We start from the raw sequence: 25,392 nt of genomic DNA, 5'->3' as shown, positions 1-25,392 counted from the left end.
CTAAGATTATCTGTAGCACTTTAAAACACCAGTAACCAGGCCCCATCCTCAGAGATTCTGATTTAATTAGCCTGCGGTGGGTCCTGGGCATCTTCTTTTAAAGTCTCATCGGATAATCCTAATGTGCACCTAGAATTGAGAACCACTGTCCTAGGGCCATTGTTTGATCAGATAGCCTCTGCTTTTATGTTCCATGTGTATGGGGCCCGCAAAGGCTGACAGAGTCCTACTGGTGCCATGACAAGGACCAGCCCTCCTAGGAAGATTGTTGTTTTCCTAAACCACACGGTCATATCAGTTATGACATTGATTATTTATTTAATAAGACTTTACAACAAAAGTAAGTAAACACTTCTTTGCAGATATGACTCTGTCCTGTCGAACTGGCCCATCAGTTAACTTTTGAGACTTCATAGAAACAAACTTTTACTTGTAAGAACAGCCAAAGTCATCTTTTTCTTCTTTAATCTCTTCTGATTTCTAAGAATTTTATTGGAAAAACCTCCTTTTTTAGGTACACACAGGAGTGATAGAGTATAAACTCTACTGGCAAAAAGATTTCACGTCATTTTCTTTTCTCTAGGAGTCTCTAAGTTCTTCCTTGTGCTTTGAGCTCTGGAAATCAAGTAGTCCTGTTATTATGGCAAACTTGTATGTGTACAGTGCAACAAGTAGCTTGTTTCCTTTTTGAAAAGTATTGGATCAAGAGTAACAGCATTAAAAATATATACATTTAATTTAAATAGCAAAATAGTTGTTAATGTGTTTTAAAACAGAAAATTGGCCATGATAAAACTTACAAGTAGAATACTTTCAAATTTTAAATATATATTTTTTTAATTTTAGAAAAGCAGAACTAGAAGCGGCTGTGAGAAAGAAGATTGAGTTTGAGAGAAAAGCTCTACATATTGTTGAACAGCTTTTAGAAGAGAATATTACAGAAGAATTCCTAAGGGAGTGTGTATGTGTTAAGTTGACAGATTACTGCCTTTGTATATAAGATCTTTAAATCTGTGCAATGTGAAACTTCCTTGCATTATTGAAATTTTTAAAATTGTTTTCAGTCACCAGATGCAGGTGACAGGCTGTATAATTGGTGCATTTTAAAATAATCAACCATTATGCATTTCTTGTTGTATAATGACTTTAAAATGTACTAATGAAAAATAATGTGCATATTTTACCCCTTAGTAGCAGTTTTTTTAAACCAGTCTGCTTATCTCACTTGATTTTCATCACTTTGCACTAATAATCCCAATCATTTTCCATTCCATTCCAAAATGTCCTATTTTAGTAACAGAAGATTATTATTTTTGTTCCATTATTCAACGTCCATTAATTAAATTCCATTAACTTTGATACTTTAAAAACCTGAAATATAGATCCTTTACGATTTAACACATAACAGGAGAATTATAATCTGCATTAAAAAATTTTTTGTTTTCTGTAGTGGCTTTATTGCATTAAAATTTTGAATGGAAATTTCTATTATTCTATAATTTCTATTATAGAATTTCTATTATAATTTCTATTATATTCTCATAATCCCGAAAAGAAAAAAGAAATAGAAAATTAAAACTCAGAGCTTCTATTGCAAAGATAATTCTTAGTGTGGCTCAGAGATTTTTCTAAACAAGAGGAATATAAATATGAGAGTATTTAAATTGATATAGGTAACTGCATCAGAATCTGCATACATGGTGATGCTAAAGAAAAAAAAGACAAACCAGAGATGCTTCATTTGAAACAAATACCCTGTATCACTCTCAATAAAAAATATTTCAGTCCCTGCGAAAACAGAAAAACTTCAAAAATAATCTCAAGAGTTGAGATTATTTGAACTTGAAGATGTCAAAGAAAAATATTTGGTGTTAGCTTATACCTATTACCTCAACATTCTCCTGTACAGTTTTTTCAGAAGCTGGAAGATTTTGTACAAAAATTTGTTCAGGAGTCACAATGACACCTTTAATATACTGTGTTTTTTAAGATTGTGCTTTAAAAATGGGTAAAATTATATCTTATTTTATGTGGTTTATTTTTTGAATAATACTTTTTAAAAAATAAAATATACCATCAGTATTTTGCTTTGGTATAGCAATCACTATAGCACCACTTCTTCCTCCTGCCTCAGAAGTATTTCATGAACTGTGTAATCTACAAAGATGCATGGTCTACAGGAGCATAAGTTTTTTGTTTTTTGTGTGTTTTTTTAAATAATAATGAACATTTTTTGAGTACTTACCATGTGTCGAACACTTTTCTAAGTGCTTTTCCTTTATTTTCTCCTGTAACATCAAACCTATGAGATAGATGCTATTGTTATCCCTGTATTTTCAGATGAGATCGATGAGGCTTAGAGAGCTGATAAATGAACTTTTCCAATAATCTGGGGTGGAAATGCTCCTCTCATTTCATTACAGGGGAAGTTCATTACTCCTGCTCACTACAGTGATGTCGTGGATGAGCGTTCTATTATCAAACTCTGTGGTTATCCCTTATGTCAGAAGAAGCTAGGAATTGTAAGTAATTTTTCAAAATATAAGCTTTTAATTTTTATATTTAGCAAAATACTTTGTAGAAAGAAAAAGAAGTGAAACTGAGGTCAAGAAATAATGACGTGGGTTAGCCAAAGATGTGATATGTAGATGACTTGATCTTGTAACATAAAGTTCATGTTTATTACTTGGATTCTTTTGTAAGCTGTACTTTCTTTTTTTTAGGTACCAAAACAGAAATATAAAATTTCTACCAAAACCAATAAAGTCTATGATATTACTGAAAGAAAGGTAAGTTTAAAGGCTATTTTCAATGTGGCAGTTAATTTTTAATATTATACTAAATGAATTTCTAAAAATAACTGTTTAAAATCTTGCCTGTTAGAGAATAGCCACGTTAAAAGTTTTTCATTTATAAATACTTCATTCAAGATGTTAAAAAAAACCTGGTTGCTTATGCTTTAATTATTATTTGAACATTTAAAAATTAGTGCATACTGGCACAAATTTTGCACATAAATCATGGAACAGAATAGAGAGCCAAAAACAAACTCATCACATATGTGGACACTTGATATAGGACCACAGGGGTTTTGTAGATCAGTGGAAAAAGGGTGGATTTTTCAATAAATAGTATGGCACAATTAGTTATCCATATGGAAAAAATTAAAATTGACCCCTATCTCAGTGTACATACAAAGATCAATTTTAGGCAGATTAAGAACCTAACTGTAAAAGACAAACCTTTTCAAAGACAACATGGGAGGATGTCTTTATAAACTTGGAGGAGAGAGAATTTCTTAAATAAAGAGAAAATTATTGGCCATAGAGGAAAAATTGATGTTTTTCTACATTAAAATTAAAAATGTTTGCTCCTTAGAAGTTTCCAAAAAGAGTGAAAAGATAAGCTACACATCAAAAAGAGTTATATTTCTGACATATAACTGACCACAGATTCATAACCAGAATATATAATCTATAAGAAAAAGATGAAGAACCTAAGAAAAATTTTGCAGAAGAAACTTCAGTGGCTAATGAATATATGAAAAGATGCTCAACCTTATCTGTAATCAGGAAAATGACAAATAAAAACATGTTGAATTATGTTTTCACAGCCCCCAAATTAGCAAAATTATAAGACTCTGACAATATTAGTAACTCTTTATACTGCTGGTCAAATAAAAATTGGTACAACTTTTTTGAGAAACTGTTTGGAATTATCTAGTAAACTGAAATTTGCACATTCTTTATGACCAAGCCTTTCTGTTCTTTTGTATATATATCCTAAGGAAATTCTTGCCTGTGTGCACAAGTGTATGTGAATGTGTCTAGTTGGATACAGAAAATATGGTATATAAATGGAATATTATTCAGCCTTAAAAAGGAAGGAAATTCTGACACATGCTACAATATCGATGAACTTTGAAGACATTATGTTAAGTGAAATAAGCCAGCACAAAAGGACAAATATTATATGATTCCACTTATATGAAGTAACTGGAGTAGTCAGATTCATAGAAATAGAAAGTAGAATGGTAGTTGTCAGAGGAGGCAGAAATGGGGAGTTATTGTTTAATGGGTGTAGACTTTCAGTTTTGCAAGATGAAAAGAGTTCTGGAGATGGATGATGATGATGGTTTCACAACAGTGAGAAGGTACTTAATGCCACTGAACTGTACACTTAAAAAGGGGGGGGGTTAGATGGTAAATTTTGTCTATTTTACCACAATTTTTTTTAATTTTAAAAATTGTAAAAGAAAAAAAAAGAAAAGTTTATAGTAACATTGTAGTGATAGCAAAAAAATTAGAAACAACTCAATTGTCCTTAATAAATAAAAGGGTAGTATACTTAAGCAATGGAATATAATATACAGTGTAAATGGATAAACTACAGCTACATGAATGAATCTCAAAAATATAATGTGGATCAAAAGAAGACAAGAATACATAACAATATGATTCCATTTAGACAAAGTTGAAAAGTCAGCAAAACTGAATGATATGTTTTATAGGGATGTCTATATAGGTAGCAAAACTAAAGAAAAACAAGGGAATGAGTAACAAAATTTATGATAGTGGTTACCTCTGGGGAATGTGGAGAATGATGCCATCGGGGAGGGGTGCATAGAAGCCTTGAAAGGTACTATATGGTTGTTTCTTACCTTGGGTGGTAAATTCATGAGTTTTCATTTTTTTCTTGGAATTACATATTTATGTTTTGTACTCTCTTCTGTATGTAAGTTGTGTTTCACAATAAGAAAAAAATAATTTGCTAGTTTTAAAATGTTCTTTTCAGTGTTTTTGCAGCAATTTTTGTTATAAAGCATCTAAGTTTTTTGAAGCACAAATTCCTAAAACTCCAGTATGGGTTCGAGAAGAAGAAAGGTAATTTAAATCATTATGTATACATTTGTTCACATATTCTAATAATTTTTTTCTGCTTTTTGAGATATGCAGGGAGTAGGTCTAGTTTTCTTTAGATTGTTACCATTGCACACATTTAGTTGTGGACAAATAGTTATATTTTAAGCATAGCTATTAAGGATTTTACACTTAAAATCAGAAAAACTAATACAGACAAATGTTGTTTGCTGTTTTAGTTTTAATCACAAAACCTGAACTTTGCTTCCTGCTATGCCAATTATTTCTATTAATCCTAGTAATATAACCCTAGAATAAATATGTTAAATTTTTTCGGAAGATACTAGATCTTGGGATCCAACTGAATTCACTTTGTTGTTAGGAAACTGTGTACTAAGGTTTAAAAGTTTAAGTTACTAATTCATTCAGTCTTTATTAAAAATCAGTACAATGTTTTATAAATTTAAAGAAAGCCAATTTAAAGAGTCTTTTTTAGCAAAAAAGTTTCTGGACATTTCTGGGGTTTGCCTCTAGGGAAATGTTTAAACCTTTACAACATTTTAGTAGTTGCTGAATTTGAGAGAAAATTTATTATTGAGGGGCAAATGGCATAATAATATAAACAAGTAACAAAAATGACTGTTATGTAATTAAATTACTGTTATGTAATTAAACTATATTGTCCAGAAATTCCAAAGGCTTAAATCAATGAGATAATGTCCCAAGTAATTCGTGTTTGATAGAGAATATCGTAACAAAACAGGATTGTTATTTGTGGTAAAATGGTTAGGATCCGTGCTAAATAAACTTAATGACATAAATGTAAACAGATGCAAGTTAACTAAAGATTTTTGCCCCCCAAAAATTCTTAAAGTCTTATCTGATTCACAAGGAAATATGACACTACGTTCAACTAGCGTCAGTGGTACTGATGACAGTACCTTTGTTGGCAGACACCTTTGCCTGCCATTCCAATTTTGTGTGGTTTAGAATATGTAAAACATACCACCCTATCGCCTTTGTTAATTGAATTAAACATAATGAAGACTAAATTGTTCATCATTTCTCCTGCACCCCATCTGACTTTCTTGTTTGGAGGACAAAAGATTGTAGCATTGTTCAAGCTACGTTGGGAAGCTAAGAGCACCTTTTAAACTATCACTGTTTTTCTCCTTTCTTAATGTTTCTTTCACCAGAGCTGCCCATTGCCTCCTCAGCCCTATGACAGCAACATCTTGCATTCCCCATTCCCCACTGTTAAGATCAGTGTTTCCTGGGGCCGGCCTGGTGGCATAGTGGTTAAGTACGCGCCCTCCGCTTCGGCAGCCTGGGGTTTGCAGGTTCAGATCCTGGGCACAGACCTATGCACTGCTCATCAAGCCGTGCTGTGGCAGGCATCCCATATATAAAGTAGAGGAAGATGGGCACAGATGTCAGCCCAGGGCCAATCTTCCTCAGCAGACAGAAGAGGATTGGCAACAGTTGTTAGCTCAGGGCTAATCTTCCTCACACACACACAAAAAAGATCAATGTTTCCTTAAGTTATCCTTAACTTTGCTTCCAAAGATACCTTCTCTACTTCTTAAATTTAGCCTTCTCATTTAGCCCATCCTCTTATCTGCTTCAACTGCTTCCAAACCATTTACTAAGCCACCTTTCCTGTCATCTCTGTTTTCTTCAAATATAATTATTGGTACTTTCTTTGGCTAATTTAAAACAGTTCTTCTCTCTAAGCTTTTCCTAAAATCTTACCATCCTGTGTTCAGCATGACCACTTTTTCCCAAAACATGAAGCCCTGTCACTTTATATTTGTGGTTCTTGAAATTCTGTTTTATCTATATGCCCTTCCCTACCTCGCTAAAAAAGAAAGATGAAAATGGTCTTGGTTTTCCTAATCTAAACTAATCAATTTAATTTACATTCAAAGTGTGTAGTATGCAGGATGGCAAAACAAATATACACGAGTGTATTCTAATGGGGACCTGTAGTGTAAGTTAGTGAGGATAAAGCATTGCATAATGAGAACATAAGCAGAGATGAGAAAATAAACTCATCAGACTGGTTTGGCGTGTTGGAAGTAGATAATGAGAACATTAGCTTACTTGAAATAAGAAGTATGTTTTGGGAAAAATTAGAAGATAATGATAGGTAACAAGGGGCAAGACTAAGTTTGTATATCCTCAAGTACTAGAGAACCATCGAATGTTTTTGAACAGAATTTAATCTGACGTTGGTGTACGAGATGAATAAAAGAAGAAATGATCATAATTAAAGAACCGAAAGGGTCCTTAGAGATAATTTAATCCAGCCTCTTTATCAAACAAGCTTAGAAAGAGTAAATGTATTTCTTAAGCTAGTGATAGATTCTGAGCAAGGCAAGGATTCTTTCATCATATTCCACTTGATTGGAATCACCAGTTGATTGGAAGTAACCAGTGAGTAATCTTTATATATACAATTGTCGCATTGTGCATAGTGTAACTATAGCCCTTATTTATGTATAATACTTGTCAGTGTGTAATCATAAGTATCTTTTATATGTGGATGTGTCAATGTTACCTTAATTTCTAAATTCTTAGGGGCAAGGATTATGTCAGTTTATTTCATGAATCCACTAGAGGTCACTGTGTTTTCACAGACTGATATTTTTATGTGTGCTAATGATCAGAATTCTAGAATTCAGTATTCTTTTAGAAAGTTGTCTTTTATTGCACATAAAAGCTCTACAGAAATGTGATATTTTAAAGAAAGTCTGATCACATATGGTATGGGTTATAACATTCAGAACCTGTCTTTTAAAGGGGGAAAAATGGCTTCTTTTAAGTGGCAGCATTTAGTATTTAATGGAGAGAGATTTTTATTAGCTTAAATTGAGTCATCATAATAAATAATGAATTACATCATAATTTTATTTATTAATTAATAGTTATTTAATAATAATCATAATTTTAAAATATTAATAAATTTATAAGTCCACTCAGAGAATTAGATATTTTATTGCAGTGACTTCCAAAGTTTTTGACCACTATAATAAATGCATTTTACATTATGATCCAACACATACATATAACTGAAACAGAAGTTTTGTGAAACAGTATTTATCCTCACTACATGAAAAGCTTGTGATATTTTCTACTTTGTTCCTTTTTTAAAATGCTGGTAGCAACCCACTTAATTGGTTAATCCTGATCTGCAGTTTTAAAAGCACTGTTTTGTTAGATCTGGCATAGGTGTTTTGTTATTTTACTATAGGGAAATGTGTTATCAACACTGAGCCTCAGTTTCCTTGTTTGTAAAGCAGAAAGTTCATTTAACCTCTTACTTCCCTTTAGCTCTAATGTTTTACAGTTCTAAGTCAGTCAGTCACTGCTACAATAGTGAACATTTTCTAAATAGGGAAATGTCTTATTTATAAAAATAATGAAAAATAAAATTATCAGCATAAGACTAGGGAAACTTATACTACCTGTAGGGAAGTCTGTCTCATTTAAGAATTTGGAGTAAAAGTTGCTGACTTAAATGATTTGAACTCATCAGTCTGAAAAGATGAAGGCTGATAGAGGATTGGATCAAAGTTTTTAAATTGTGAAGAAAAAACAGGAATGTTTTATAGTATGTCCAGCACAATTTGAAGTTGACATCTTTAGGGACACTGTGATCTTACACACTATTTGGAAATAGAATATTGCATTTGACTCAGTTTGGTCTTTCTTACATTAGTTGTGAAAGCTAGCTAATATAAATTTATTCACCAGATTCTAAAATATTAAAACCTACAATGTCCTTAAAATTTTAAGGTATTATTTTATACCATAATAAGTTTACTGTCTCACTGGTAAAAATGTAAAAAAAAATTGATTTAAGAAGGACTTAGGCAAATTTATTAATTCTGGCTCCATACTTGTATCAAGGTTTTGAGTCAGGGCCTTAGAAGTTTTGTAGTCTCTCATTTTTATTATTAAGGTATGAAAAAATATCTGGAGTATACCCTTAATGTCGTGGAGAGCAGCAGTGCTTCTCACAAAATGTCTCCTGATGCCCCTTCAGAGACAAAACATTGACCTAGATTGCCTGGGTCATGACGCATTATGATGCTTCTTATGTTGTGAGTTAGAAATTTTTTACCCACTTGGTGGCCAGAAACAGACCACATACAGTTTTGTTCCTCTGCAACAGCGTGCTCATTTAGGTAGTCATATAGTTGCATTTATAAATCCTGTTGGGTTGACTGTAGGCTCTGATAAGTCTTTGAAGGAGGGAAATTTCTTGAATTGTAACCTAAAAAAATCAGGAGTTAAAACTAAGAAGGAAGGACAAATGTTAAGAATCAGATTATGATTTTTAAAAGATCTAATTGGGGTGAATGGTTAATGCTGACAGAGCTAAAAGCGCCATCATGTGGCCCAGAGTCGGGGATTTTCACACATGCTTCTTTGGCAATAAACATAGTATAATCTCAGAGGTGCGGAAGCCAAAAACCTCTGCAGAACAACTTCTATAACCTCTTCCTGAACAGCCACCTCTGTTGTTTGGTATACAGAATAAAAAATTTCTGAAGCAGGTTTTAACATGTCTCAAGTTATATTTGAAAAATTCCCACCACGGGGGAATTGTAGCCTGCTGCTTCTGTTGGTTTATATGTAATAAACCTATTCTAAGTGATATATACACACACACACACATATACATATGTACATACATAAATACACAAGGTATTTTGGCATGTTATTTCTAATTGTAGATTTACTTTGCTAAAATTACAATTAATCATCTAATTTATACTTTAGTGAAAATAATATGAAAATGTTTGTGGAGAACCACCTTGAATTTATTCTTTAACATGAGTACTTTTTTTTGTTTTTTGAATTGAGCTTATCTCAGTTAAATTAAGAATTATCTCTAGGGCAACATAAACTTTTTAGAGTGAAGAGAAATGGCACTTTTTAAAAAAAGCTTTTGAATTTCATCTAAGAAAGGATGGAAAAGAAACAGTAACATACTTGGTGCCTCGTTCTTTCTAAAACAGCTCATAGCAAAAACCTTTTATATTGAAACTTTCATCTAATACTTCAGTAAACTCAAATTTAGTTTATTTTAATGTCAGATACCATTCTCCATTTTATAGATTGGGAGTCAGGGAGAGTATTAAGGTCACTCATAAAACATCTAGAAACAATATTCAGTGCAGTTTTAGTTACCTGAAGCCAGAAAAATGAAACAAAGGAGAGGAAAATAGAAAGTACGTTGAGTTCCTATGAAAGGAGTTAAGTGAAGGTGGTATCTTCACAACGTTTTTGGGTCTTTTTTCTGACTTTAGTTAGAGGCAGCATGTTGTAGAAAAAGGTTGAACTTTGAAGACCTAAATTTGAATCCTAGATTTACTACCTGTTAGCTGTAGTGATTTTAGGAAGTCAGTTAACCTCTCAAAGCTTCAGTTTCCTCATTTATAAAAATGAAGTTGTAAGTTATGTGAGGATTAAATGAAATAATATATAAAACTACCTAGCAGAAAGTGTGGGAAGATGAGAAAGTTCTGGAGATGGATGGTGGTGATAGTTACACAACAACGTGAATATACTTAATGCCACTGAACTGTAGCTAAAAATGGTTTAAATGGTAAATTTTATGTTATGTATGTTTTACCACAATTAAAAAAAAATCCACGTACCATATAGTAGGCACTTAATACGTTCTGATTTTCCCCTTGCCTTCTATAGAGATTAAATTTTCTTTTAATTCTTAGACTTTTTCTCAAAAAATATCAAGTATAGCTAGAGATTTCTCATAAAACTATCTTAAATCATATTCGTGATTTAGAATAATGTTTGCAGTTTGATTACCCCTTGATACAGCCATAGTTAGACCTCATTCTTAATTGGAACTGTTCTGCCTCCAAGATCTTGAAATAAGAATTTCCCGTCTCTGACCACAACCTCTATCTCATCTACAGCCATCACTCCTGAGTGTGCTTTGTGACCTCGTTTTGACCTCCTATCTCTACCTTAGCTCTGTTCTTCTAGGTTGGCAGACCCTCATTCAATTTGTTTTCTTGAGCGCCACAGTCAGCAGTTACAGTATTGTCCTCAAACAATCCCAGATTCTTTCTCCCTTAACCTTCCACCGTGTCTACCTTCCCAAGCTTCAGTCATCCTTTTTTTCTGTGCTTAGGTTGCTGAACATTATTGGGTAAAGTTCTCATATTAGACAATTAGCACTTTAAGCTGTCTCATTTAATTCAGTCCTCACAACATCCCTGGGGAAGTATTGTTACCTGTTTTATGGATGGTAGAACTGAGGCTCAAGGAGGTTTAGTGACTCCGCTAAAAACACTTGGCTCATATATATAGATTTGGGATTTAAACCCAGATCTGTCTGGCACCAAAGCCTGCACTCTTTGCATTGTTTTGGCCCTGTTCCAGTTCATTCAGTCTCGTCTCAACTGTGTGCTCACATGTTTTTTGTTTGTTTCTCATTGACTCGCTGGTACATTCAGACCTTTTCTCCTCTCCTTAAACTTTGAACCCAACACCCAACTCACAGTAGATAATTTAACCTACTACTTAATCTACTGCTTAACAATTGAGGGCATCTAGTAGAATCTCTCTCCTTCAGCATTATTTTCTTCATATGCTCTCTCATTTCTCTGCCTCTTCATTGCTAATATTGTGCCCTCTTTGTTACTGATTCCATTCTCCTCTCACCAAGGCCTTGCTTTATGGTTTATTCCTATTTTCTTCCTCTTTCAAGCTCTCCTTTCATACTGATTCTTTTTCCTCTGCTTTAAAAGGAACAAAAAAATCCTGAAAAATATCCATTAGATTTTGCAGTCCACTGGTACTTGGTGATCTTAGCAAGAGCCATTTCAGTAGAGTAATGCATACAGATTCCAGGAGGCAGAGGGTTGATGATGACTGAATAGGAGATATGGAATTGAAAATGATGAGTGCAAACTTCTTTAAAGAAGGCTTACAGTGAAAGGGGGTGGAGCTGTATGATTGAAGAAGAGGGTTCTTTTTTAAGAGAGAGGATTTAAGCATAGAAGCATACTAAAAGGAAGGAAAAAGGAGAGATTTGTAGAGAAAAAACCCACAGTAAGATCCATAGGATTAGCCTCAAATGCCTTCATATACAAACTACATGGATCTTTATAGGCCCAGCTGAATCTGAAGCTTTTCTTCATTTGGCTCAGCAGGAAGTTTTTCTTTCTCCTCTAATTACCCATAGCAGCTCATATGTCTCATGGTACTTATCACATTCTCTCTTGAAGTATATGATGCAACAGTGTAGTTCTTATGAGCCATGCTGTCTGGGTTTGATTCCTGGCTTTCCCACTTACTAGCTGTGTGATTTTCAGCAATTGCTTATTCTTTCAGTACTCAGTCTTTTTATCTGTAATGTGGCATGATAGTAGTAGCTACATTATTCTTATAAGGATTAATATTTGTAAAGCTCTTAAACATTCATTTTCCTTTTACTAAATTGTAAGGAACCTATTCTTTGTATTACTTAACATACCCAGCATAGCCCGTACATATAATAGTTCAGAATTTTGTTTTTAGAGGAATTTGTCAAATGATGGTTAGCCATTTAGTGTAAGAATCCAATTGAGAATCGTTGTGTCTACACGTATATTGTCTTCCCTACGGTGATACTCAGACCCCAGTGTAGGACCAAATGCCAGACAGCTGCATGGTACTAAACCTTGATAATTTTAGCTGGGAAGATTTGGGCGGGGATGTGGGATAGGAAGAGTGAGAATTACAAGTGGAAGTGGGAGGAAGTAGGCAACAGGCAAAAAAACACTCTATCGTAAGTGTTAGCATATTATTTAGTTCAAAAAAGCTCCTAATGGGAGTTATAAATACCGGCTGGAGCAGTCAAGGCTAGTCACCATCCAAGCAGTGTCATTTGATTTCTTTGAGCAACACCAAACCGAGGTAGCTTCTGTGACTAGAGTTTTAGTGAGTGGGAAGAAGTAGGATAAACATGATAATTTGGATGATTGGGAAAGGATACACCTCGATTGGCTGAGGGACTAAGGAAGAAGAAAAAATAGATTTTTACTCTCGGGCAACTCACTGCCCATTGCCTTATTTTGCCTTTTCCCTCTAAATTTTTTATTATTGGTCTTGAGGAATTCTTAAACTGCTGGGGAATCGCTAGAGCAAGAATGGCCAATATTGGTTTTATCCTGTATGCCTCCTAGTGTGTGGTACTAAGAAGGAGTTTCATGGGGAGGAATGCCTTGATCAGTTAGCAGTGTCTCCCATAACTAAGGAGAGGATTGGCTAGCGAGCCCATTCCCTGCGGTACCTCCTATGCTTGAGACTGATCAAAAGATGGGTGGGTTACCTAGGCAATAGTTGTATGATTGATGCTGTGATGTTTCATTATATAAAAAAAATACTCGCAACTCTGACATTTTTGACTGGTAGCCTTTGAATGTCATAACTCAAATGACTTCTCGTTCCGTCTATCCATTTAGCTTGACTTTTTTTAATTGAAAGTTTTCTGCAATATCATGGCCTTTGTTGCAGTCCTATTTTGCCCTTTAAATGGGATTTGTGGTTAGTGCCATAGCTCTCTTTAGTGCACACCTAATTCCTTATATTTACTTTATTTTTTCTATTAATTGACTTTATTTTTTAGAGCAATTTTAAGTTCACAGCAAAATGGAGAGGAAGGTACAGCAATTTCCTGTTTACCCCCTGCCCCCACACGTTCATAGCCTCCCCCATTATCAACATTCCACCTACAAATGCTATTTTTGTTACAATTGATGAGCCTACATTGACCCATCATGATCACCCAAAGTCTACGGTTTACATTAGGGTTCACTCTTGTGTTGTACATTCTATGGGTTTGGACAAATGTATAATGACTTGTACCCACCATTACAGTATCATACAGAGTAGTTTTATAGCCTTAAAAATCCTCTACGTGCCACCTATTCATCTCTCTTCCTCCACAACCCCTGATCTTTTTTCTGTCTCCATAGTTTTATCTTTTCCAGAATGTTCTATAGTTGGAATCATACAGTGTGTAGGCTTTTCAGAATGGCTTCTTTCACTTAGTAATATGCATTTAAGTTTCCTCCATGTCTTTTCATAGTTTAATGGCTCATTTATTTTTAGCGCTGAATAATATCCCATTGTCTGGATATACTACAGTTTATTTATCCATTTACCTACTAAAGGACATCTTGGTTGCTTCCACATTTTGGCAAATACGTATAGAGCTGCTATTAACATCCATGTGCAGGTTTTTGTGTGGACATAAGTTTTCCTTTCCTTTGGGTAAATACCAAGGAGCACAATTTCTGGACTATATGGTAAGAGTATTTTTAGTTTTGTAATAAACCACCTAATTGTCTTCCAAAGTGGCTGTACCATTTTACATTTCCACCAGCAATGAATGAGAGTTCCTGTTGCTCCACATCCTCACCAGCATTTGATGTTGTCAGTGTTCTGGATTTTGGCTATTCCAATAGTTGTGTAGTATCTCACAGTTGTTTTAATTTGCGTTTCTCTGATGACATATGTAGAGCATCTTTTCATATGCTTATTTGCTGTCTGTATATCTTTGGTGAAGTGTCTGTTAAGGTCTTTGGCCCATTTTTTAATTGAATTTTCTTATTGTTGACTTTTAAGAGTTCTTTGATATTTTGGATAACAGTCCTGTATCAGATATGTCTTTTGCAAATATTTCTCCTTGTCTGTGGCGTGTCTTTTTATTCTCTTGACGGTATCTTTTGCAGAGCAGAAAAATTTTTTTTTTTTTTTTTTATGAGTAAGATTAGCCTTGAGCTAACATCCAATGCCAATTTTCCTCTTCTTTGTATGGGATGCCGCCACAGCATAGTTTGACAAGCGGTGCGTGGGTCCGAGCCCGGGATCTGAAACTGTGAACCCCGGGCCACTGAAGTGGAATGCGAGAACCTAACCACTATGCCACCGGCTGGCCCTCTTTTGCAGAGTAGAAAATTTTAGTTTTAATGAAGTCTGGCTTATCAGTTCTTTCTTTCATGGATCATGCCTTCGGTATTATATCTAAAAAGTCATCCAGGTTTTCTCCTATGTTATCTTCTAGGAGTTTTATAGTTTTGTGTTTTACATTTAGGTATGTGATCCATTTTGAGTTAAATTTTGTGAAGAGTGTAAGATCTGTGTCTAGATTCATCTTTTTGCATGTGGATGTCCAGTCGTTCCAACACCATTTGTTGAACAGACTATCTTTTCTCCATTGTATTGCCTTTGCTCCTTTCTCAAAGATCAGTTGACTGTTTTTATGTGGGTCTATTTCTGGGCTCTCTGTTCTGTTCCAATGATCTATTTGTCTGTTCTTTCACCAATACCACACTGTCTTGATGACTATAGCTTTGTAATAAGTCTTAAAATCAGGTAGTATCAGTTCTCCAGCTTTGTTCTTCTCCATCAATACTGTGTTAGCTATTCTGGGTCTTTGCGTCTTCCATAAGAATTTTAGCTTCAATTTGTCGATATCCACAAAATAATTTGCTGGGATTTTAATTTTAATTGCATTGAATCTATAGATCACGTTGAGAAGAACTGACTTCTTGACAATATTGAGTCTTCTGTTGAGGGACATGGAATATCGCTCCCTTTATTTAGTTCTTCTTTGTATATTTACTTTCATTTTATCTGTTTTGTAGTCTTTAGAAGGCACTTTTTCTGAGTCACTTCAGAAGTATTTTACAGTTTTCCTGTCCTCTTGGATTTATTTACTGTTTGTTCTTCTGTATATTTTACTTTCTAAGAGCTTTTCCTCCCATGATGCCCAGCAAGATGTGATATCTGGTATTGCATAGCAAAAATGTTCTTAGAATTAAACTAAATTACCTAATCTACATAGTTCACATCCATACTATAATGCAACTGCTTTCTCAAGAATTAGGGCAAAAAGTCTTATTGACCATATAAAGGAAATACAAGAGAATTATAGTACATAATTCTGCCCTCCAGGAACTTGTATTCTGGTTAAGAAACCAGACTTAAACATATGAAAAGTAAGACACTTAGATAATAATTCTAGTATATTAGGTCATAGAGGAGTAAATGATTAATATACATTAATTGTGCAGACAATGATGACTCTGGAATTTAGAGAAGGGAGTGATTTACTTTAGCAGGTTAGTAAGGGAAAACTGTATTGGGCTCATGGAATTTGAACTTAGTCCTGAAATATGAGTAAATTTTGGATAAGAGAGAGATTAATCCAAATTTCTTGTGGATGAGTTTCACAATACTTTGTCCTTTAATTTTTTTCTTTAAAAATACTTTATATGAATTATTTCCTTTTAATTGTATTTTCTATCCAATGTAGTTATAATAAACACTTGAAAGTATTTGACATATCAGTTGCCTTCAATTTTCAATGTCTATGTTTTTGTCACAGGCACCCTGATTTTCAGCTGCTGCAAGAAGGACAAAGGTATGGTTGAATCAGTATCACTTACCTTCTATATATTCGTGTTAATAGAAACATTAAGAGTAAACCAGGTGATATGAGCTCTTAGACTTCCTGTGCTGATGCATTATGTAAGTGCCCATTCTAGCCCCCAGAAAGAAATATTTGCCTTGTACAGCTTTTTCTTTTGTGGTGGTAAGATGATGTGTTTGATTTATAGGATTTATTGTACAGCTGTTCCTACCAAGGAAGTCTAATTGAACCTGTTGAAATACGACACAAACACAGCTTCCATCTGAGATACTGTGCTTCTTTGTCAACTAGATTTTGCCAATTACATTTGTTGAAAGGTTTTTATAGTCTTCTTTTATAGGATTTCAAAACATTAATGTATCAGTTATTTAACTATTTGATGTGTCTAAAGTATTTTAATGTGTCTAAAGCATTAATAAAAGTTCCAAGTTGTGATTTTTTTTATCTAAACTCTGCTCATGGTGTTGCTTGCACAACCGTGACCGTCTCTCAAAACACGTCCTTTTATCTCCCAGAATAAATTTTCCTGGTTATTAGTCACTACCTTAGTTACATGGAATTGAGCACAAGGGACAGATACTTATTTATTGATGTATAGCTTTAATTTATAGCTTCAAAGTAGTATTGAAAAATATAATTACCTTAAAATTCCAAGAAAAAGTATGAAACTTATAAAAGTTGAATTGTTCTTATTTTTTTGAAATTTTACTTACTTCAAATATAAGAGACAGTCCCGTGGCTATATAGGCTAGATTCCAACTAAAAAATGATATGTAAGGGGCCGGCCTGGTGGCGCAAGCGGTTAAGTGCGCACGCTCTGCTGCGGTGGCCGAGTTCGCCGGTTCGGATCCCGGGAGTGTACCGACGCACCGCTTGGCAAGCCATGCTGTGGCGGCGTCCCATATAAAGTGGAGGAAGATGGGCATGGTTGTTAGCACAGGGCTGATCTTCCTCACACACACAAAAAAAATGATATCTAATACTGAATAAACTTGTCATCTTTTTTCTATTCCCATCCATAAACTTATTTTCAACTCTGTTTTTCTTCTTCTTCTTTACTCTCCCCTCCCAGCATGCTTCTTTTTTTTTTATTGCTGCATTATTTTATTTTTTTTAATCATTTTTAAAAATTTAATAGCCTTTTTGGGGACCAATTTTAGGTTTACAAAAAAATTACGTGAAAAGTAGAGAGTTCTCATATACCCTGTCACCCCCTCTCCCCCCGACGCACGTGCTTCTTGACCCAGAATCCTTCTCATCGTGATGAGATTTAAAGTTCTAATATGGGCATTGGCTTGAGATAGGCCAACTGCTCACCTATCCTTCTTTATCTCAAGTGTGTATAGACAGAGCTATTCTTTTCCTTCACTCTTTCATAATTCTTAATCTTTCTTAAACCTAATTTGAAAATTGAAGAAACGTAGTCAAAGGGAAAACTGTTGTCTTTTATTGTGTTAGCATTGTGTTGTAACTGGATTTTCAAATATAACTATATCTTTCATTGATAAATGTTGATTTGCCAACTTTATTTTCTGCTGTGACTTTCTTCTGTTTTTCATTCTGTGGAATTTTCTGTATAACTATCAACCAGAATTGGAAAATGTTTAAACATCTCTTTTTATCTTTCAAAACCTAAAGCATTTCTATAATATGTATTTTTTTGAGAAACCAGTATAGTGAAGTTTTCAAAAGAAAACTCTTTTTAAAAAAGGATATATAAAACAGTCAGAAATGGAGGAGGCAGAAATCAAAATAATTCAGTTGGATGGAATTATCAAATATTTTTTTTTCTTTTTGCTGTATTCTTGTAACACTTTTAAAGTAATGGGGAAAAAAGACAAGGAAAGATGGAAGGAGAACTATAGCAAATAAATAAGATGTTGAGAAATTACAGAATTATAGCCTTCTTCTGAAGCATATGTGTCTGTGTCTGTGTACAAGCGTATATAAATATAGGCCCATAAATAAGGCTTTGCCTAGGGAATAAAAATTTCTACCTTGAAAGTTACCAAGTATAAATACAGTGGGACATTTTGCTTTTCCGTTATAGTTATTTTGTTTTTTTTCTCCTTCTGCAGTGGCCATTCTGGAGAAGAAGTACTGTTATGCAGTAAAGCCATTAAGACATCAGATATTGACAATCCTGGCCATTTTGAGAAGGATTATGAGTCTAGTTCTTCTAGCACTCATAGTGATAGTAGCAGTGATAATGAACAAGACTTTATTTCCTCCATTCTACCAGGAAACAGACCAAATGCAACGGGTATAAGGCCACAGCTGTGCAAAAAAAGCATAATGAAAAAGAAAGCTGGTCAAAAAGCTAACTCCAAAAATGAAGACAAAGAACAGACAGTAATAGATGTCACTGAGCAGTTAGGCAGTTGCAGATTAGATAGTCAGGAGAAAGCTGTTGCTTGTGAACTTCCTTTACAAACAGTGAATACTCAGATTTCTTCAAATAGTCCTTTGCAAGAAAAATTAGAAGCCTCAGAAATTTGTGAAAATAAATACAGTAGTTCGAAAATAACTCTAGTAGGTATAAGTAAGAAGAGTGCTGAGCATTTTAAGAGGAAATTTGCCAAATCAAGCCAAGTTTCTAGGTCAGCTTCAGTGCAGCTGTGTCCTGAAGTTGCAAAAGCAAACTTACTTAAAGTCCTGAAGGAGACTTTGATTGAGTGGAAGACAGAAGAAACTTTGAGGTTTTTGTATGGCCAGAATTATGCTTCTTTGTGTCAGAAACCTCCTTCAGTTCCTCTGGTTAAAGAAGAAGAACTTGATGAAGATGACATAAACTCTGACCCAGATAGTCATTCCTCTGCCTCAAGGGAATCTCAGAACAGCTTGGATGAGTCTTTACCTTTTAGGGCCTCAGATACAGCCATTAAACCACTGCCAAGTTATGAGAACTTGAAAAAAGAAACTGAAACATTAAATCTAAGGATCAGAGAGTTTTATAGAGGACGATATGTTTTGAATGAAGAAACCACCAGATCACAAGACTCTGAAGAGGTATGTCTTAATGATGATGAGTTTTCCATGCTGCTAACAATGGAACTCGCACCATAGTAAATCTTGGAGTAGGAAGAAGAAAACTGAAGAGACAATTGTTAAATTTGCAGAAAGTTTCTTTAGCCTTTCAGTCTTTTGGTTTAAAATGCCACCTCCAGTATTGGCATTACTATTTTCCAAATAAGTTGAAGTTTGCCCACAGAAAGTTTTCATAAATGCATAACATTTTTCTCTAATGTAGAAATAGTCTAGAATTCTGGGACAAAATTTTCTTTAAAACCTAGTTCTTCATATAGTATGTAGACTCTCTGAAGAGGCTTGTTTTTTCTTTGTTGTTAGGTATTTCAGATTTCTACATGGGGTGTGTCTGTGTTTTATTTCCAATGGGACTATATGCAGTAGAGTAGACTTACTAGTTGAATAGTAAAATATTTGTCTGGATAAGACTTGGCAAGTATGTCCATTTAAAATATTAGAAATGAAAATAATATAGTAAAGGAGACTTATTGGGAAATAATGGACATAGGAGAAAATGGAAAGAGCATATTCAGGTAGACCTAGATTTGAATATCTGCTCTATCATTTTCACTAGCTGTATAAAAATTATAGTTAGTCTCTTGAGTCTGATTGCTCCTCTGTAAATGGGACTATAAATACTTCCCTTGCTCAGTTGTTATGAGTTTTAAAGATAATGTATGAAAAGCATTTATCACAGTGCCTGACATATAATTGGTACTCAGTAAATAGTAGTTATATGTAGAGACTGAATGTATGCCGCCGAGATTTAGGGAGGTTCTTTCAGTATTTCTGTTACCATTTTTGGTTGATGAGTAGTTTGGGAAATGAAGTCATTTGGCTTGAAGAGGAGTAGGTGATAACCTTGTTTTTACCACAAAAGTTTGTTATTAACATTTCTGGGTAAATGTGGCTCTAAATTTCAGAACACATTTGGAGATTTAGAAAGAGGATGAAAGTGGAAATAGAGTAAACATTTAGAAATTTCTTATATTTCTACAGAATGTTACCTAGCCCAGCACTATATTTGAAATCACTTCAACTGTTTTATTAGATGGTATCTGTAATTTGGAGAAACATTGATCTCTGTCATTCAGCTGCATAAACCTACCTTAGTGCATCACTTGTTTTATCATTTTTGTGCTTATGAGCCTTAAGAAGGAAAAGTTAATCCCTGAAATATGACTGTTCCTCTGTTGTATAACATTTTAAAACTTTTTCATTGAAGTATAACACAAATAGTAAATGTACAGCTCACTGAATTATCACAAATTAACACACCCGTGTAATCACTACCAGGCCAAGAAATTTGAGTAAACCAGAAGCCCCACTAGGTATCCTCCTAATCATTACCTCTTTCCAAAATTAATGACTGTTGTAATAGCATAGATTAGTTTTACCAATTTTGAACTCTATGTAAATGGATTCAATCAGTATATATTCTTTTGTGTCCAGTTTATTTCATGCAACATTATATCCGTGAGTCATTTGTGTTGTTGAGTGTAGCTGTAGTTCATTCTTTTATTGCTGCATAGTATTCTAATATAGAAATATACCACAGTTTGTCTATATTATTGAGCATGTAGGCTGTTGCTGGTTTGGAGCTCTTATGAACTTGCTTGTATATGTCTCTCTTCTAATATGCATGCATATCTGTTGGGTGTGTATCCAGGACTGGAATTTCTGGGTCATAATGTATGCATATATGCAACTATAGTAGATAATGCCAAGCAGTTTTCCAAAATGGTTGTACTAGTTTATATTCCACTACCACTGTATGAGAGTTTCCATGACTCTACATTCTCATCAGTACTTGATATTGTACCTTTTCACCATTCTGGTGGTACTGCTTTTTGGTTATAATACATTTCTCTGATGATTAATGAGTTAAGTACTGTATCATTTGCTTATAAACCTTTTGGATACTCTCTTTTGTGAAGTGCCCATTCAAGTCTGTTTTCCATTTATCTATTGGAATATCTAGGGGTTTTTTCCGTACTAATTTGTAGGAATTCTTGATGTGTTCTGGATTCAAGCCCATTTTTAGTTATGTGTATTGCAAATATCATCTTCCACTCTGAGACTTGCCCTTTCACTTTCATTAATGATGTCTTGAGTCCGGTTTATTAATTGTTTCCTTTAGTGACTTCTTTAAGAAATCTGTGCTTAGCCCCGGTTATTTCATCTTCTGGAAGCTTTATTGTTTTTCCTTTCACATTTAGATCTCCGTTTGATCTGGAGTTGATTTTTGCTTATGGTGAGGAGTATGGATCAGATTTCATTGTTTTCTTTTGGGGAGAGGTGTTTACATTCAAGTTTGAGAAGCACTATTGATTTTGGGTTTCTTTGTTTTTTGGGCGGGAGGTTTGCTCATTCCATCAGTTACTGAGAAAGGTGGGAGAGGTGGGTCAAAATCTCTCACTGTAATTATGGATTGATTATTTCTCCTCCTAGTTTTGTGAATTTTACTTTTTAGATTTTAAGACCATATTATTGGGTGCAAATGTAAGAGTGTTATGTCTTCCTGGTAAATTGAAACCTCTTAGCGTTATGGGGTAACCGTTCTCTACATTGTTTTGTTTTTTGCCTTATAGTCTACTTTGCTGATGCTAGCATTCTTTTATTAATATTTTCAAGGACTCTCTTTTTTTATCTAGGCTGATAATCTTTGTCCTTTATGTCAAGAATTCAGTCGATTTACATTTAATGTCATAATTGATATATTTGGGTTTAAATCTACCATTTCACTCTTTGCTTTCTGCATGTTTCACCTGTTTTATGTTTCCTTTTGTTTTCTTGCTTTCTTTGGATTAAATATCATTATTCCATTTTTTAGCCTCTGTTAGCTTGTTTTTATACATTCTTTTACTGATTGTTAAGTGGTTACTGCAAAGATTAAAACCTGAATCTTTGTCTTATTAAAGTCTAATATAAGTTAGTACTTTTATTGCTTCCTGGACAATTAGTACCTTAGAAACTTTAACTCCATTTACCCCCCCTTTACTTATGTGCTCTTGTGTATTTTTATTCTCTCTATATTTTAAACCCTAAAAGACTATTTATAGTCAATATTCAGTTGGATTTGCCTAATTAATTACTCTTTCATTGTTTTTCATTCCTTCCTGCATCTCTATTCTTCCATCTGGGATCATTTGCCTTGGGTCTGAAGAATATCCTTTATTTCCGTGAGTGCCAGGTTGCTAATGATGAATTTTCTGTTTTTGTTTGTCAGAAAATTCTTTATTTTACTTTCACTTTTGAAAGATATTTTCCTGGGTATTGAATTCTAGGTTAGCGGTTATTTTCTTTCAGCTCATTGAAAATATTCCCTTGTCTTTTGGCTTCCATTTATTTCTCTTATTGCTGCTGCTTTGAAAATATTGTTTTCTTCCTTTAGCTACTTTTAAGATTTTTTTTAATCTTTGGTTGACATGAATTTTAGAATGCTTTGCCTAGGTGTGATTATATTTGTATTTATTCTTTAGACTGTTGTAATACTTACATCGGTAACTTGATTTCTTTCATCAGTTTTGGAATATTCTCAATTATTATCTCTACAGATATTGCTTCTGTCCCATTCTCCCTTTCCTCTCTGTCTGGTACTCCAATTACAGATATGTTAGTCTTTTTCACTCTGTCTTCTATGTCTTTTATATTCTTTTGTGCTTTGCATTGTGGGGGTGGGAGGGAGAGGGTGTTGGGTGTGACTGTGCTTCATTCTGGATATTTTCCAAGTCAGTATTCTCTCTTCAGTCATTTCTACTATATTATTAAATCTATCCATTGAGTTCTTACTTTTAAATACTATATTTTTCAGTTCTGAGATTTTCATTTGGTTCTTTTATATTGTTTCCAGTTCTCTGCTGAAATTTTCAATCTTGTCATTTTTCTTTGAATATATTCTACATAGTTATTTTAAATAAAGCTGATAACTTTATTATCTGAATTCCCTAGGGGTTGATTTCTGTGGGCTAATGTTTCAGATTTTGATTATATTGTCTTGTTTTCTTATTATTTTATTATGTGGCAAACATTGTGTATTAAAAATTACAAGATAACTTGAGACCCAGGCTGATGTTATCTTCCTCTGGAACAGATTTATGTTTGCTTCTGGCAGATGATCTGTAGCAGTCCCAAATCACCTTAATCTAGTGAGGGATTAAGATATTTTGAAGCTGGGCTTCAGTCCCTGTAAGAGCCAGTCTGTTTCCTATTCATTCTTACTGCTAGAGTGTGGTCCTTCTAAGTCCTGTCTCAAGCTTGGGGAGGGTTGCCAGTACCTCTCCTTTCTTGGCATGCCCCCAAATCTAATGTTTATTAGAAAAACAGTGCTCAGGTTCTCAGTATCTAAATTGCCTCTTCTGGAATTAGTCAGTGCTCTCTCTGGAATTACCTTATCCAGAATCTCAGGCAGTAATTCTTCACTGCCTTGTTAGCTCTCTGATGCTTTCAAACAAATATGGGTTTTTTTTCCCAGCTTTTTCAGTTCTCAGCAGGAGGGGTGGCTTGTGTTATCTTATATGCCATTTCTAGAAATGGAATTCCCCCTAATATATTTATAGTATTTTCTAATTTTAATCTTTTATTTTCCTACATTTGTATAGCATTTAGCAATTTACAGAGTCCTTTCATATACATTTTCTCATTTAATAAAGAAGGGATTAGTATCCCTATTATACAGATGAGAAAACATTCTTAAAGAGGGCAAATGACTCATGCAAGTTCACATCAGGCTAATGACTTAACCGATACTCAAATTTAAATGTTCTAATTCTTAAGTCTAGTTTTGGTTCTACCATACAACAGGTGTAAAGTTATGTGTTTAATGTTTATTCTTATCAAAGAAAGAATGTAAATTTATGATTTTTTTTTTGTTTTTCTTGTTTAAAAATGTGTTTCAGCATGATCCCACCTTTCCACTGATAGATTCAAGTTCTCAGAACCAAATTAGAAAACGCATCGTACTTGAAAAATTGAGTAAAGTGTAAGTATGTAATTGTCATCCCACTTTTATAATATTTTAAAATTAACTTGGTATTTGTGAGTTCGTAATTTATAGGTGTTATCCTTGAATTTTGAACAGTTTGAAAAATAATATGAAAAGTTTACATGGATTTTTTCACCTAAGAAATTTAGCTTTTTAAGATACCCTACCAAGGAAATATTGAAATTAAGTTTTGTGTAGAAGACAGAGAGGCACATAATAAAGAGGAGGGTTGAGCTTATGGAAGTAGAAAACCAAACTTAATAATCCAGTGAAGGGAAAAAGTACCAAAGCTAGACCCATTTTAATACTGATTTGTGGTAAATGTGTCACATCAGTTTCACATGTGAATAAGACTTTATACAGTTTTAACGGTCTGTTAACTCACTCTGCATACATATTTGTAAAATCATTTCACACTCAGCAACTTGAGTTTTTGTTCAACTTTGCACTTTAGTTTGAAGCTTCCCGTGGTGGAAATTATTATTCTTGTGATTAGCCCAGTCATAAATGACATTTAAAAATTGCAATCTTGGTTTCTCTTTCAAAAGGAGCTTGAAAATCTTTTTTCCAGAGGTGTGAGGGCTGTCGTAAACTTTTCAACCTGCATTTTCTTTCTTTAGCTGAAAAGATGGAAAGGTGTTTTCAGTCATTGTTTGAGTTGTGCATATGGAGAAGTCTTAATTTTGTAGTAGTTCAAAAATAAGAAAAACATTCTCTGGAAGTCATAATATTTTGAGCAGCTTACTCCCCTAAGTTTTACATTTTATATAAATGTTTAAATTAATATTTATTGAGTACCTGTTATATGTTAGGCTCTTCATATATAATAAATCTGTCATTAGTTTTGCATTTTATCAGCTCATCATATTTGTACATTTGTTTCTGATAAATATTAGGTTAGAAAACAGTATAAGTCACCATCTCTCTGATTCATAGGACAAGAAGATTTTAATCCTTGCCTTTAGTTACATAGGTTTTGAAAGTTGAGATGGATTATCTATACTAGTATGTAATCAGTAGGTAGATATTTATCTGAAAAGAGTTTTTTAGACTTTTTAGCT

General features: G+C 33.9%; 1 protein-coding gene across 4 annotated transcripts in view; it reads left to right on the top strand.

The window, feature by feature from the left end:
• The window catches only part of RPAP2 (RNA polymerase II associated protein 2), a 75,239-nt gene that overhangs the window by 3,830 nt on the left and 46,017 nt on the right, over nucleotides 1-25,392 (top strand). For 3 of the 4 annotated variants that reach the window (XM_087447529.1, XM_014779912.2, XM_087447516.1), the window contains exons 3-9: nucleotides 847-961; nucleotides 2,424-2,522; nucleotides 2,724-2,789; nucleotides 4,795-4,883; nucleotides 16,276-16,311; nucleotides 18,399-19,329; nucleotides 24,246-24,328. In XM_087447529.1, coding sequence (XP_087303655.1) covers nucleotides 847-961; nucleotides 2,424-2,522; nucleotides 2,724-2,789; nucleotides 4,795-4,883; nucleotides 16,276-16,311; nucleotides 18,399-19,329; nucleotides 24,246-24,328 — 1,419 coding nt within the window. The remainder of the gene's footprint in view (nucleotides 1-846; nucleotides 962-2,423; nucleotides 2,523-2,723; nucleotides 2,790-4,794; nucleotides 4,884-16,275; nucleotides 16,312-18,398; nucleotides 19,330-24,245; nucleotides 24,329-25,392) is intronic. The other variant, XM_087447523.1, reaches the window with a different exon arrangement.

Source organism: Ceratotherium simum, chromosome 2, assembly GCF_057802395.1.
Source record: "Ceratotherium simum simum isolate JZ-2026a chromosome 2, ASM5780239v1, whole genome shotgun sequence".
NCBI lineage: Eukaryota > Metazoa > Chordata > Mammalia > Perissodactyla > Rhinocerotidae > Ceratotherium > Ceratotherium simum.
The sequence above is the reverse complement of the archived record's forward strand: the minus strand, read 5'-3'. Positions and strand labels throughout refer to the sequence as shown.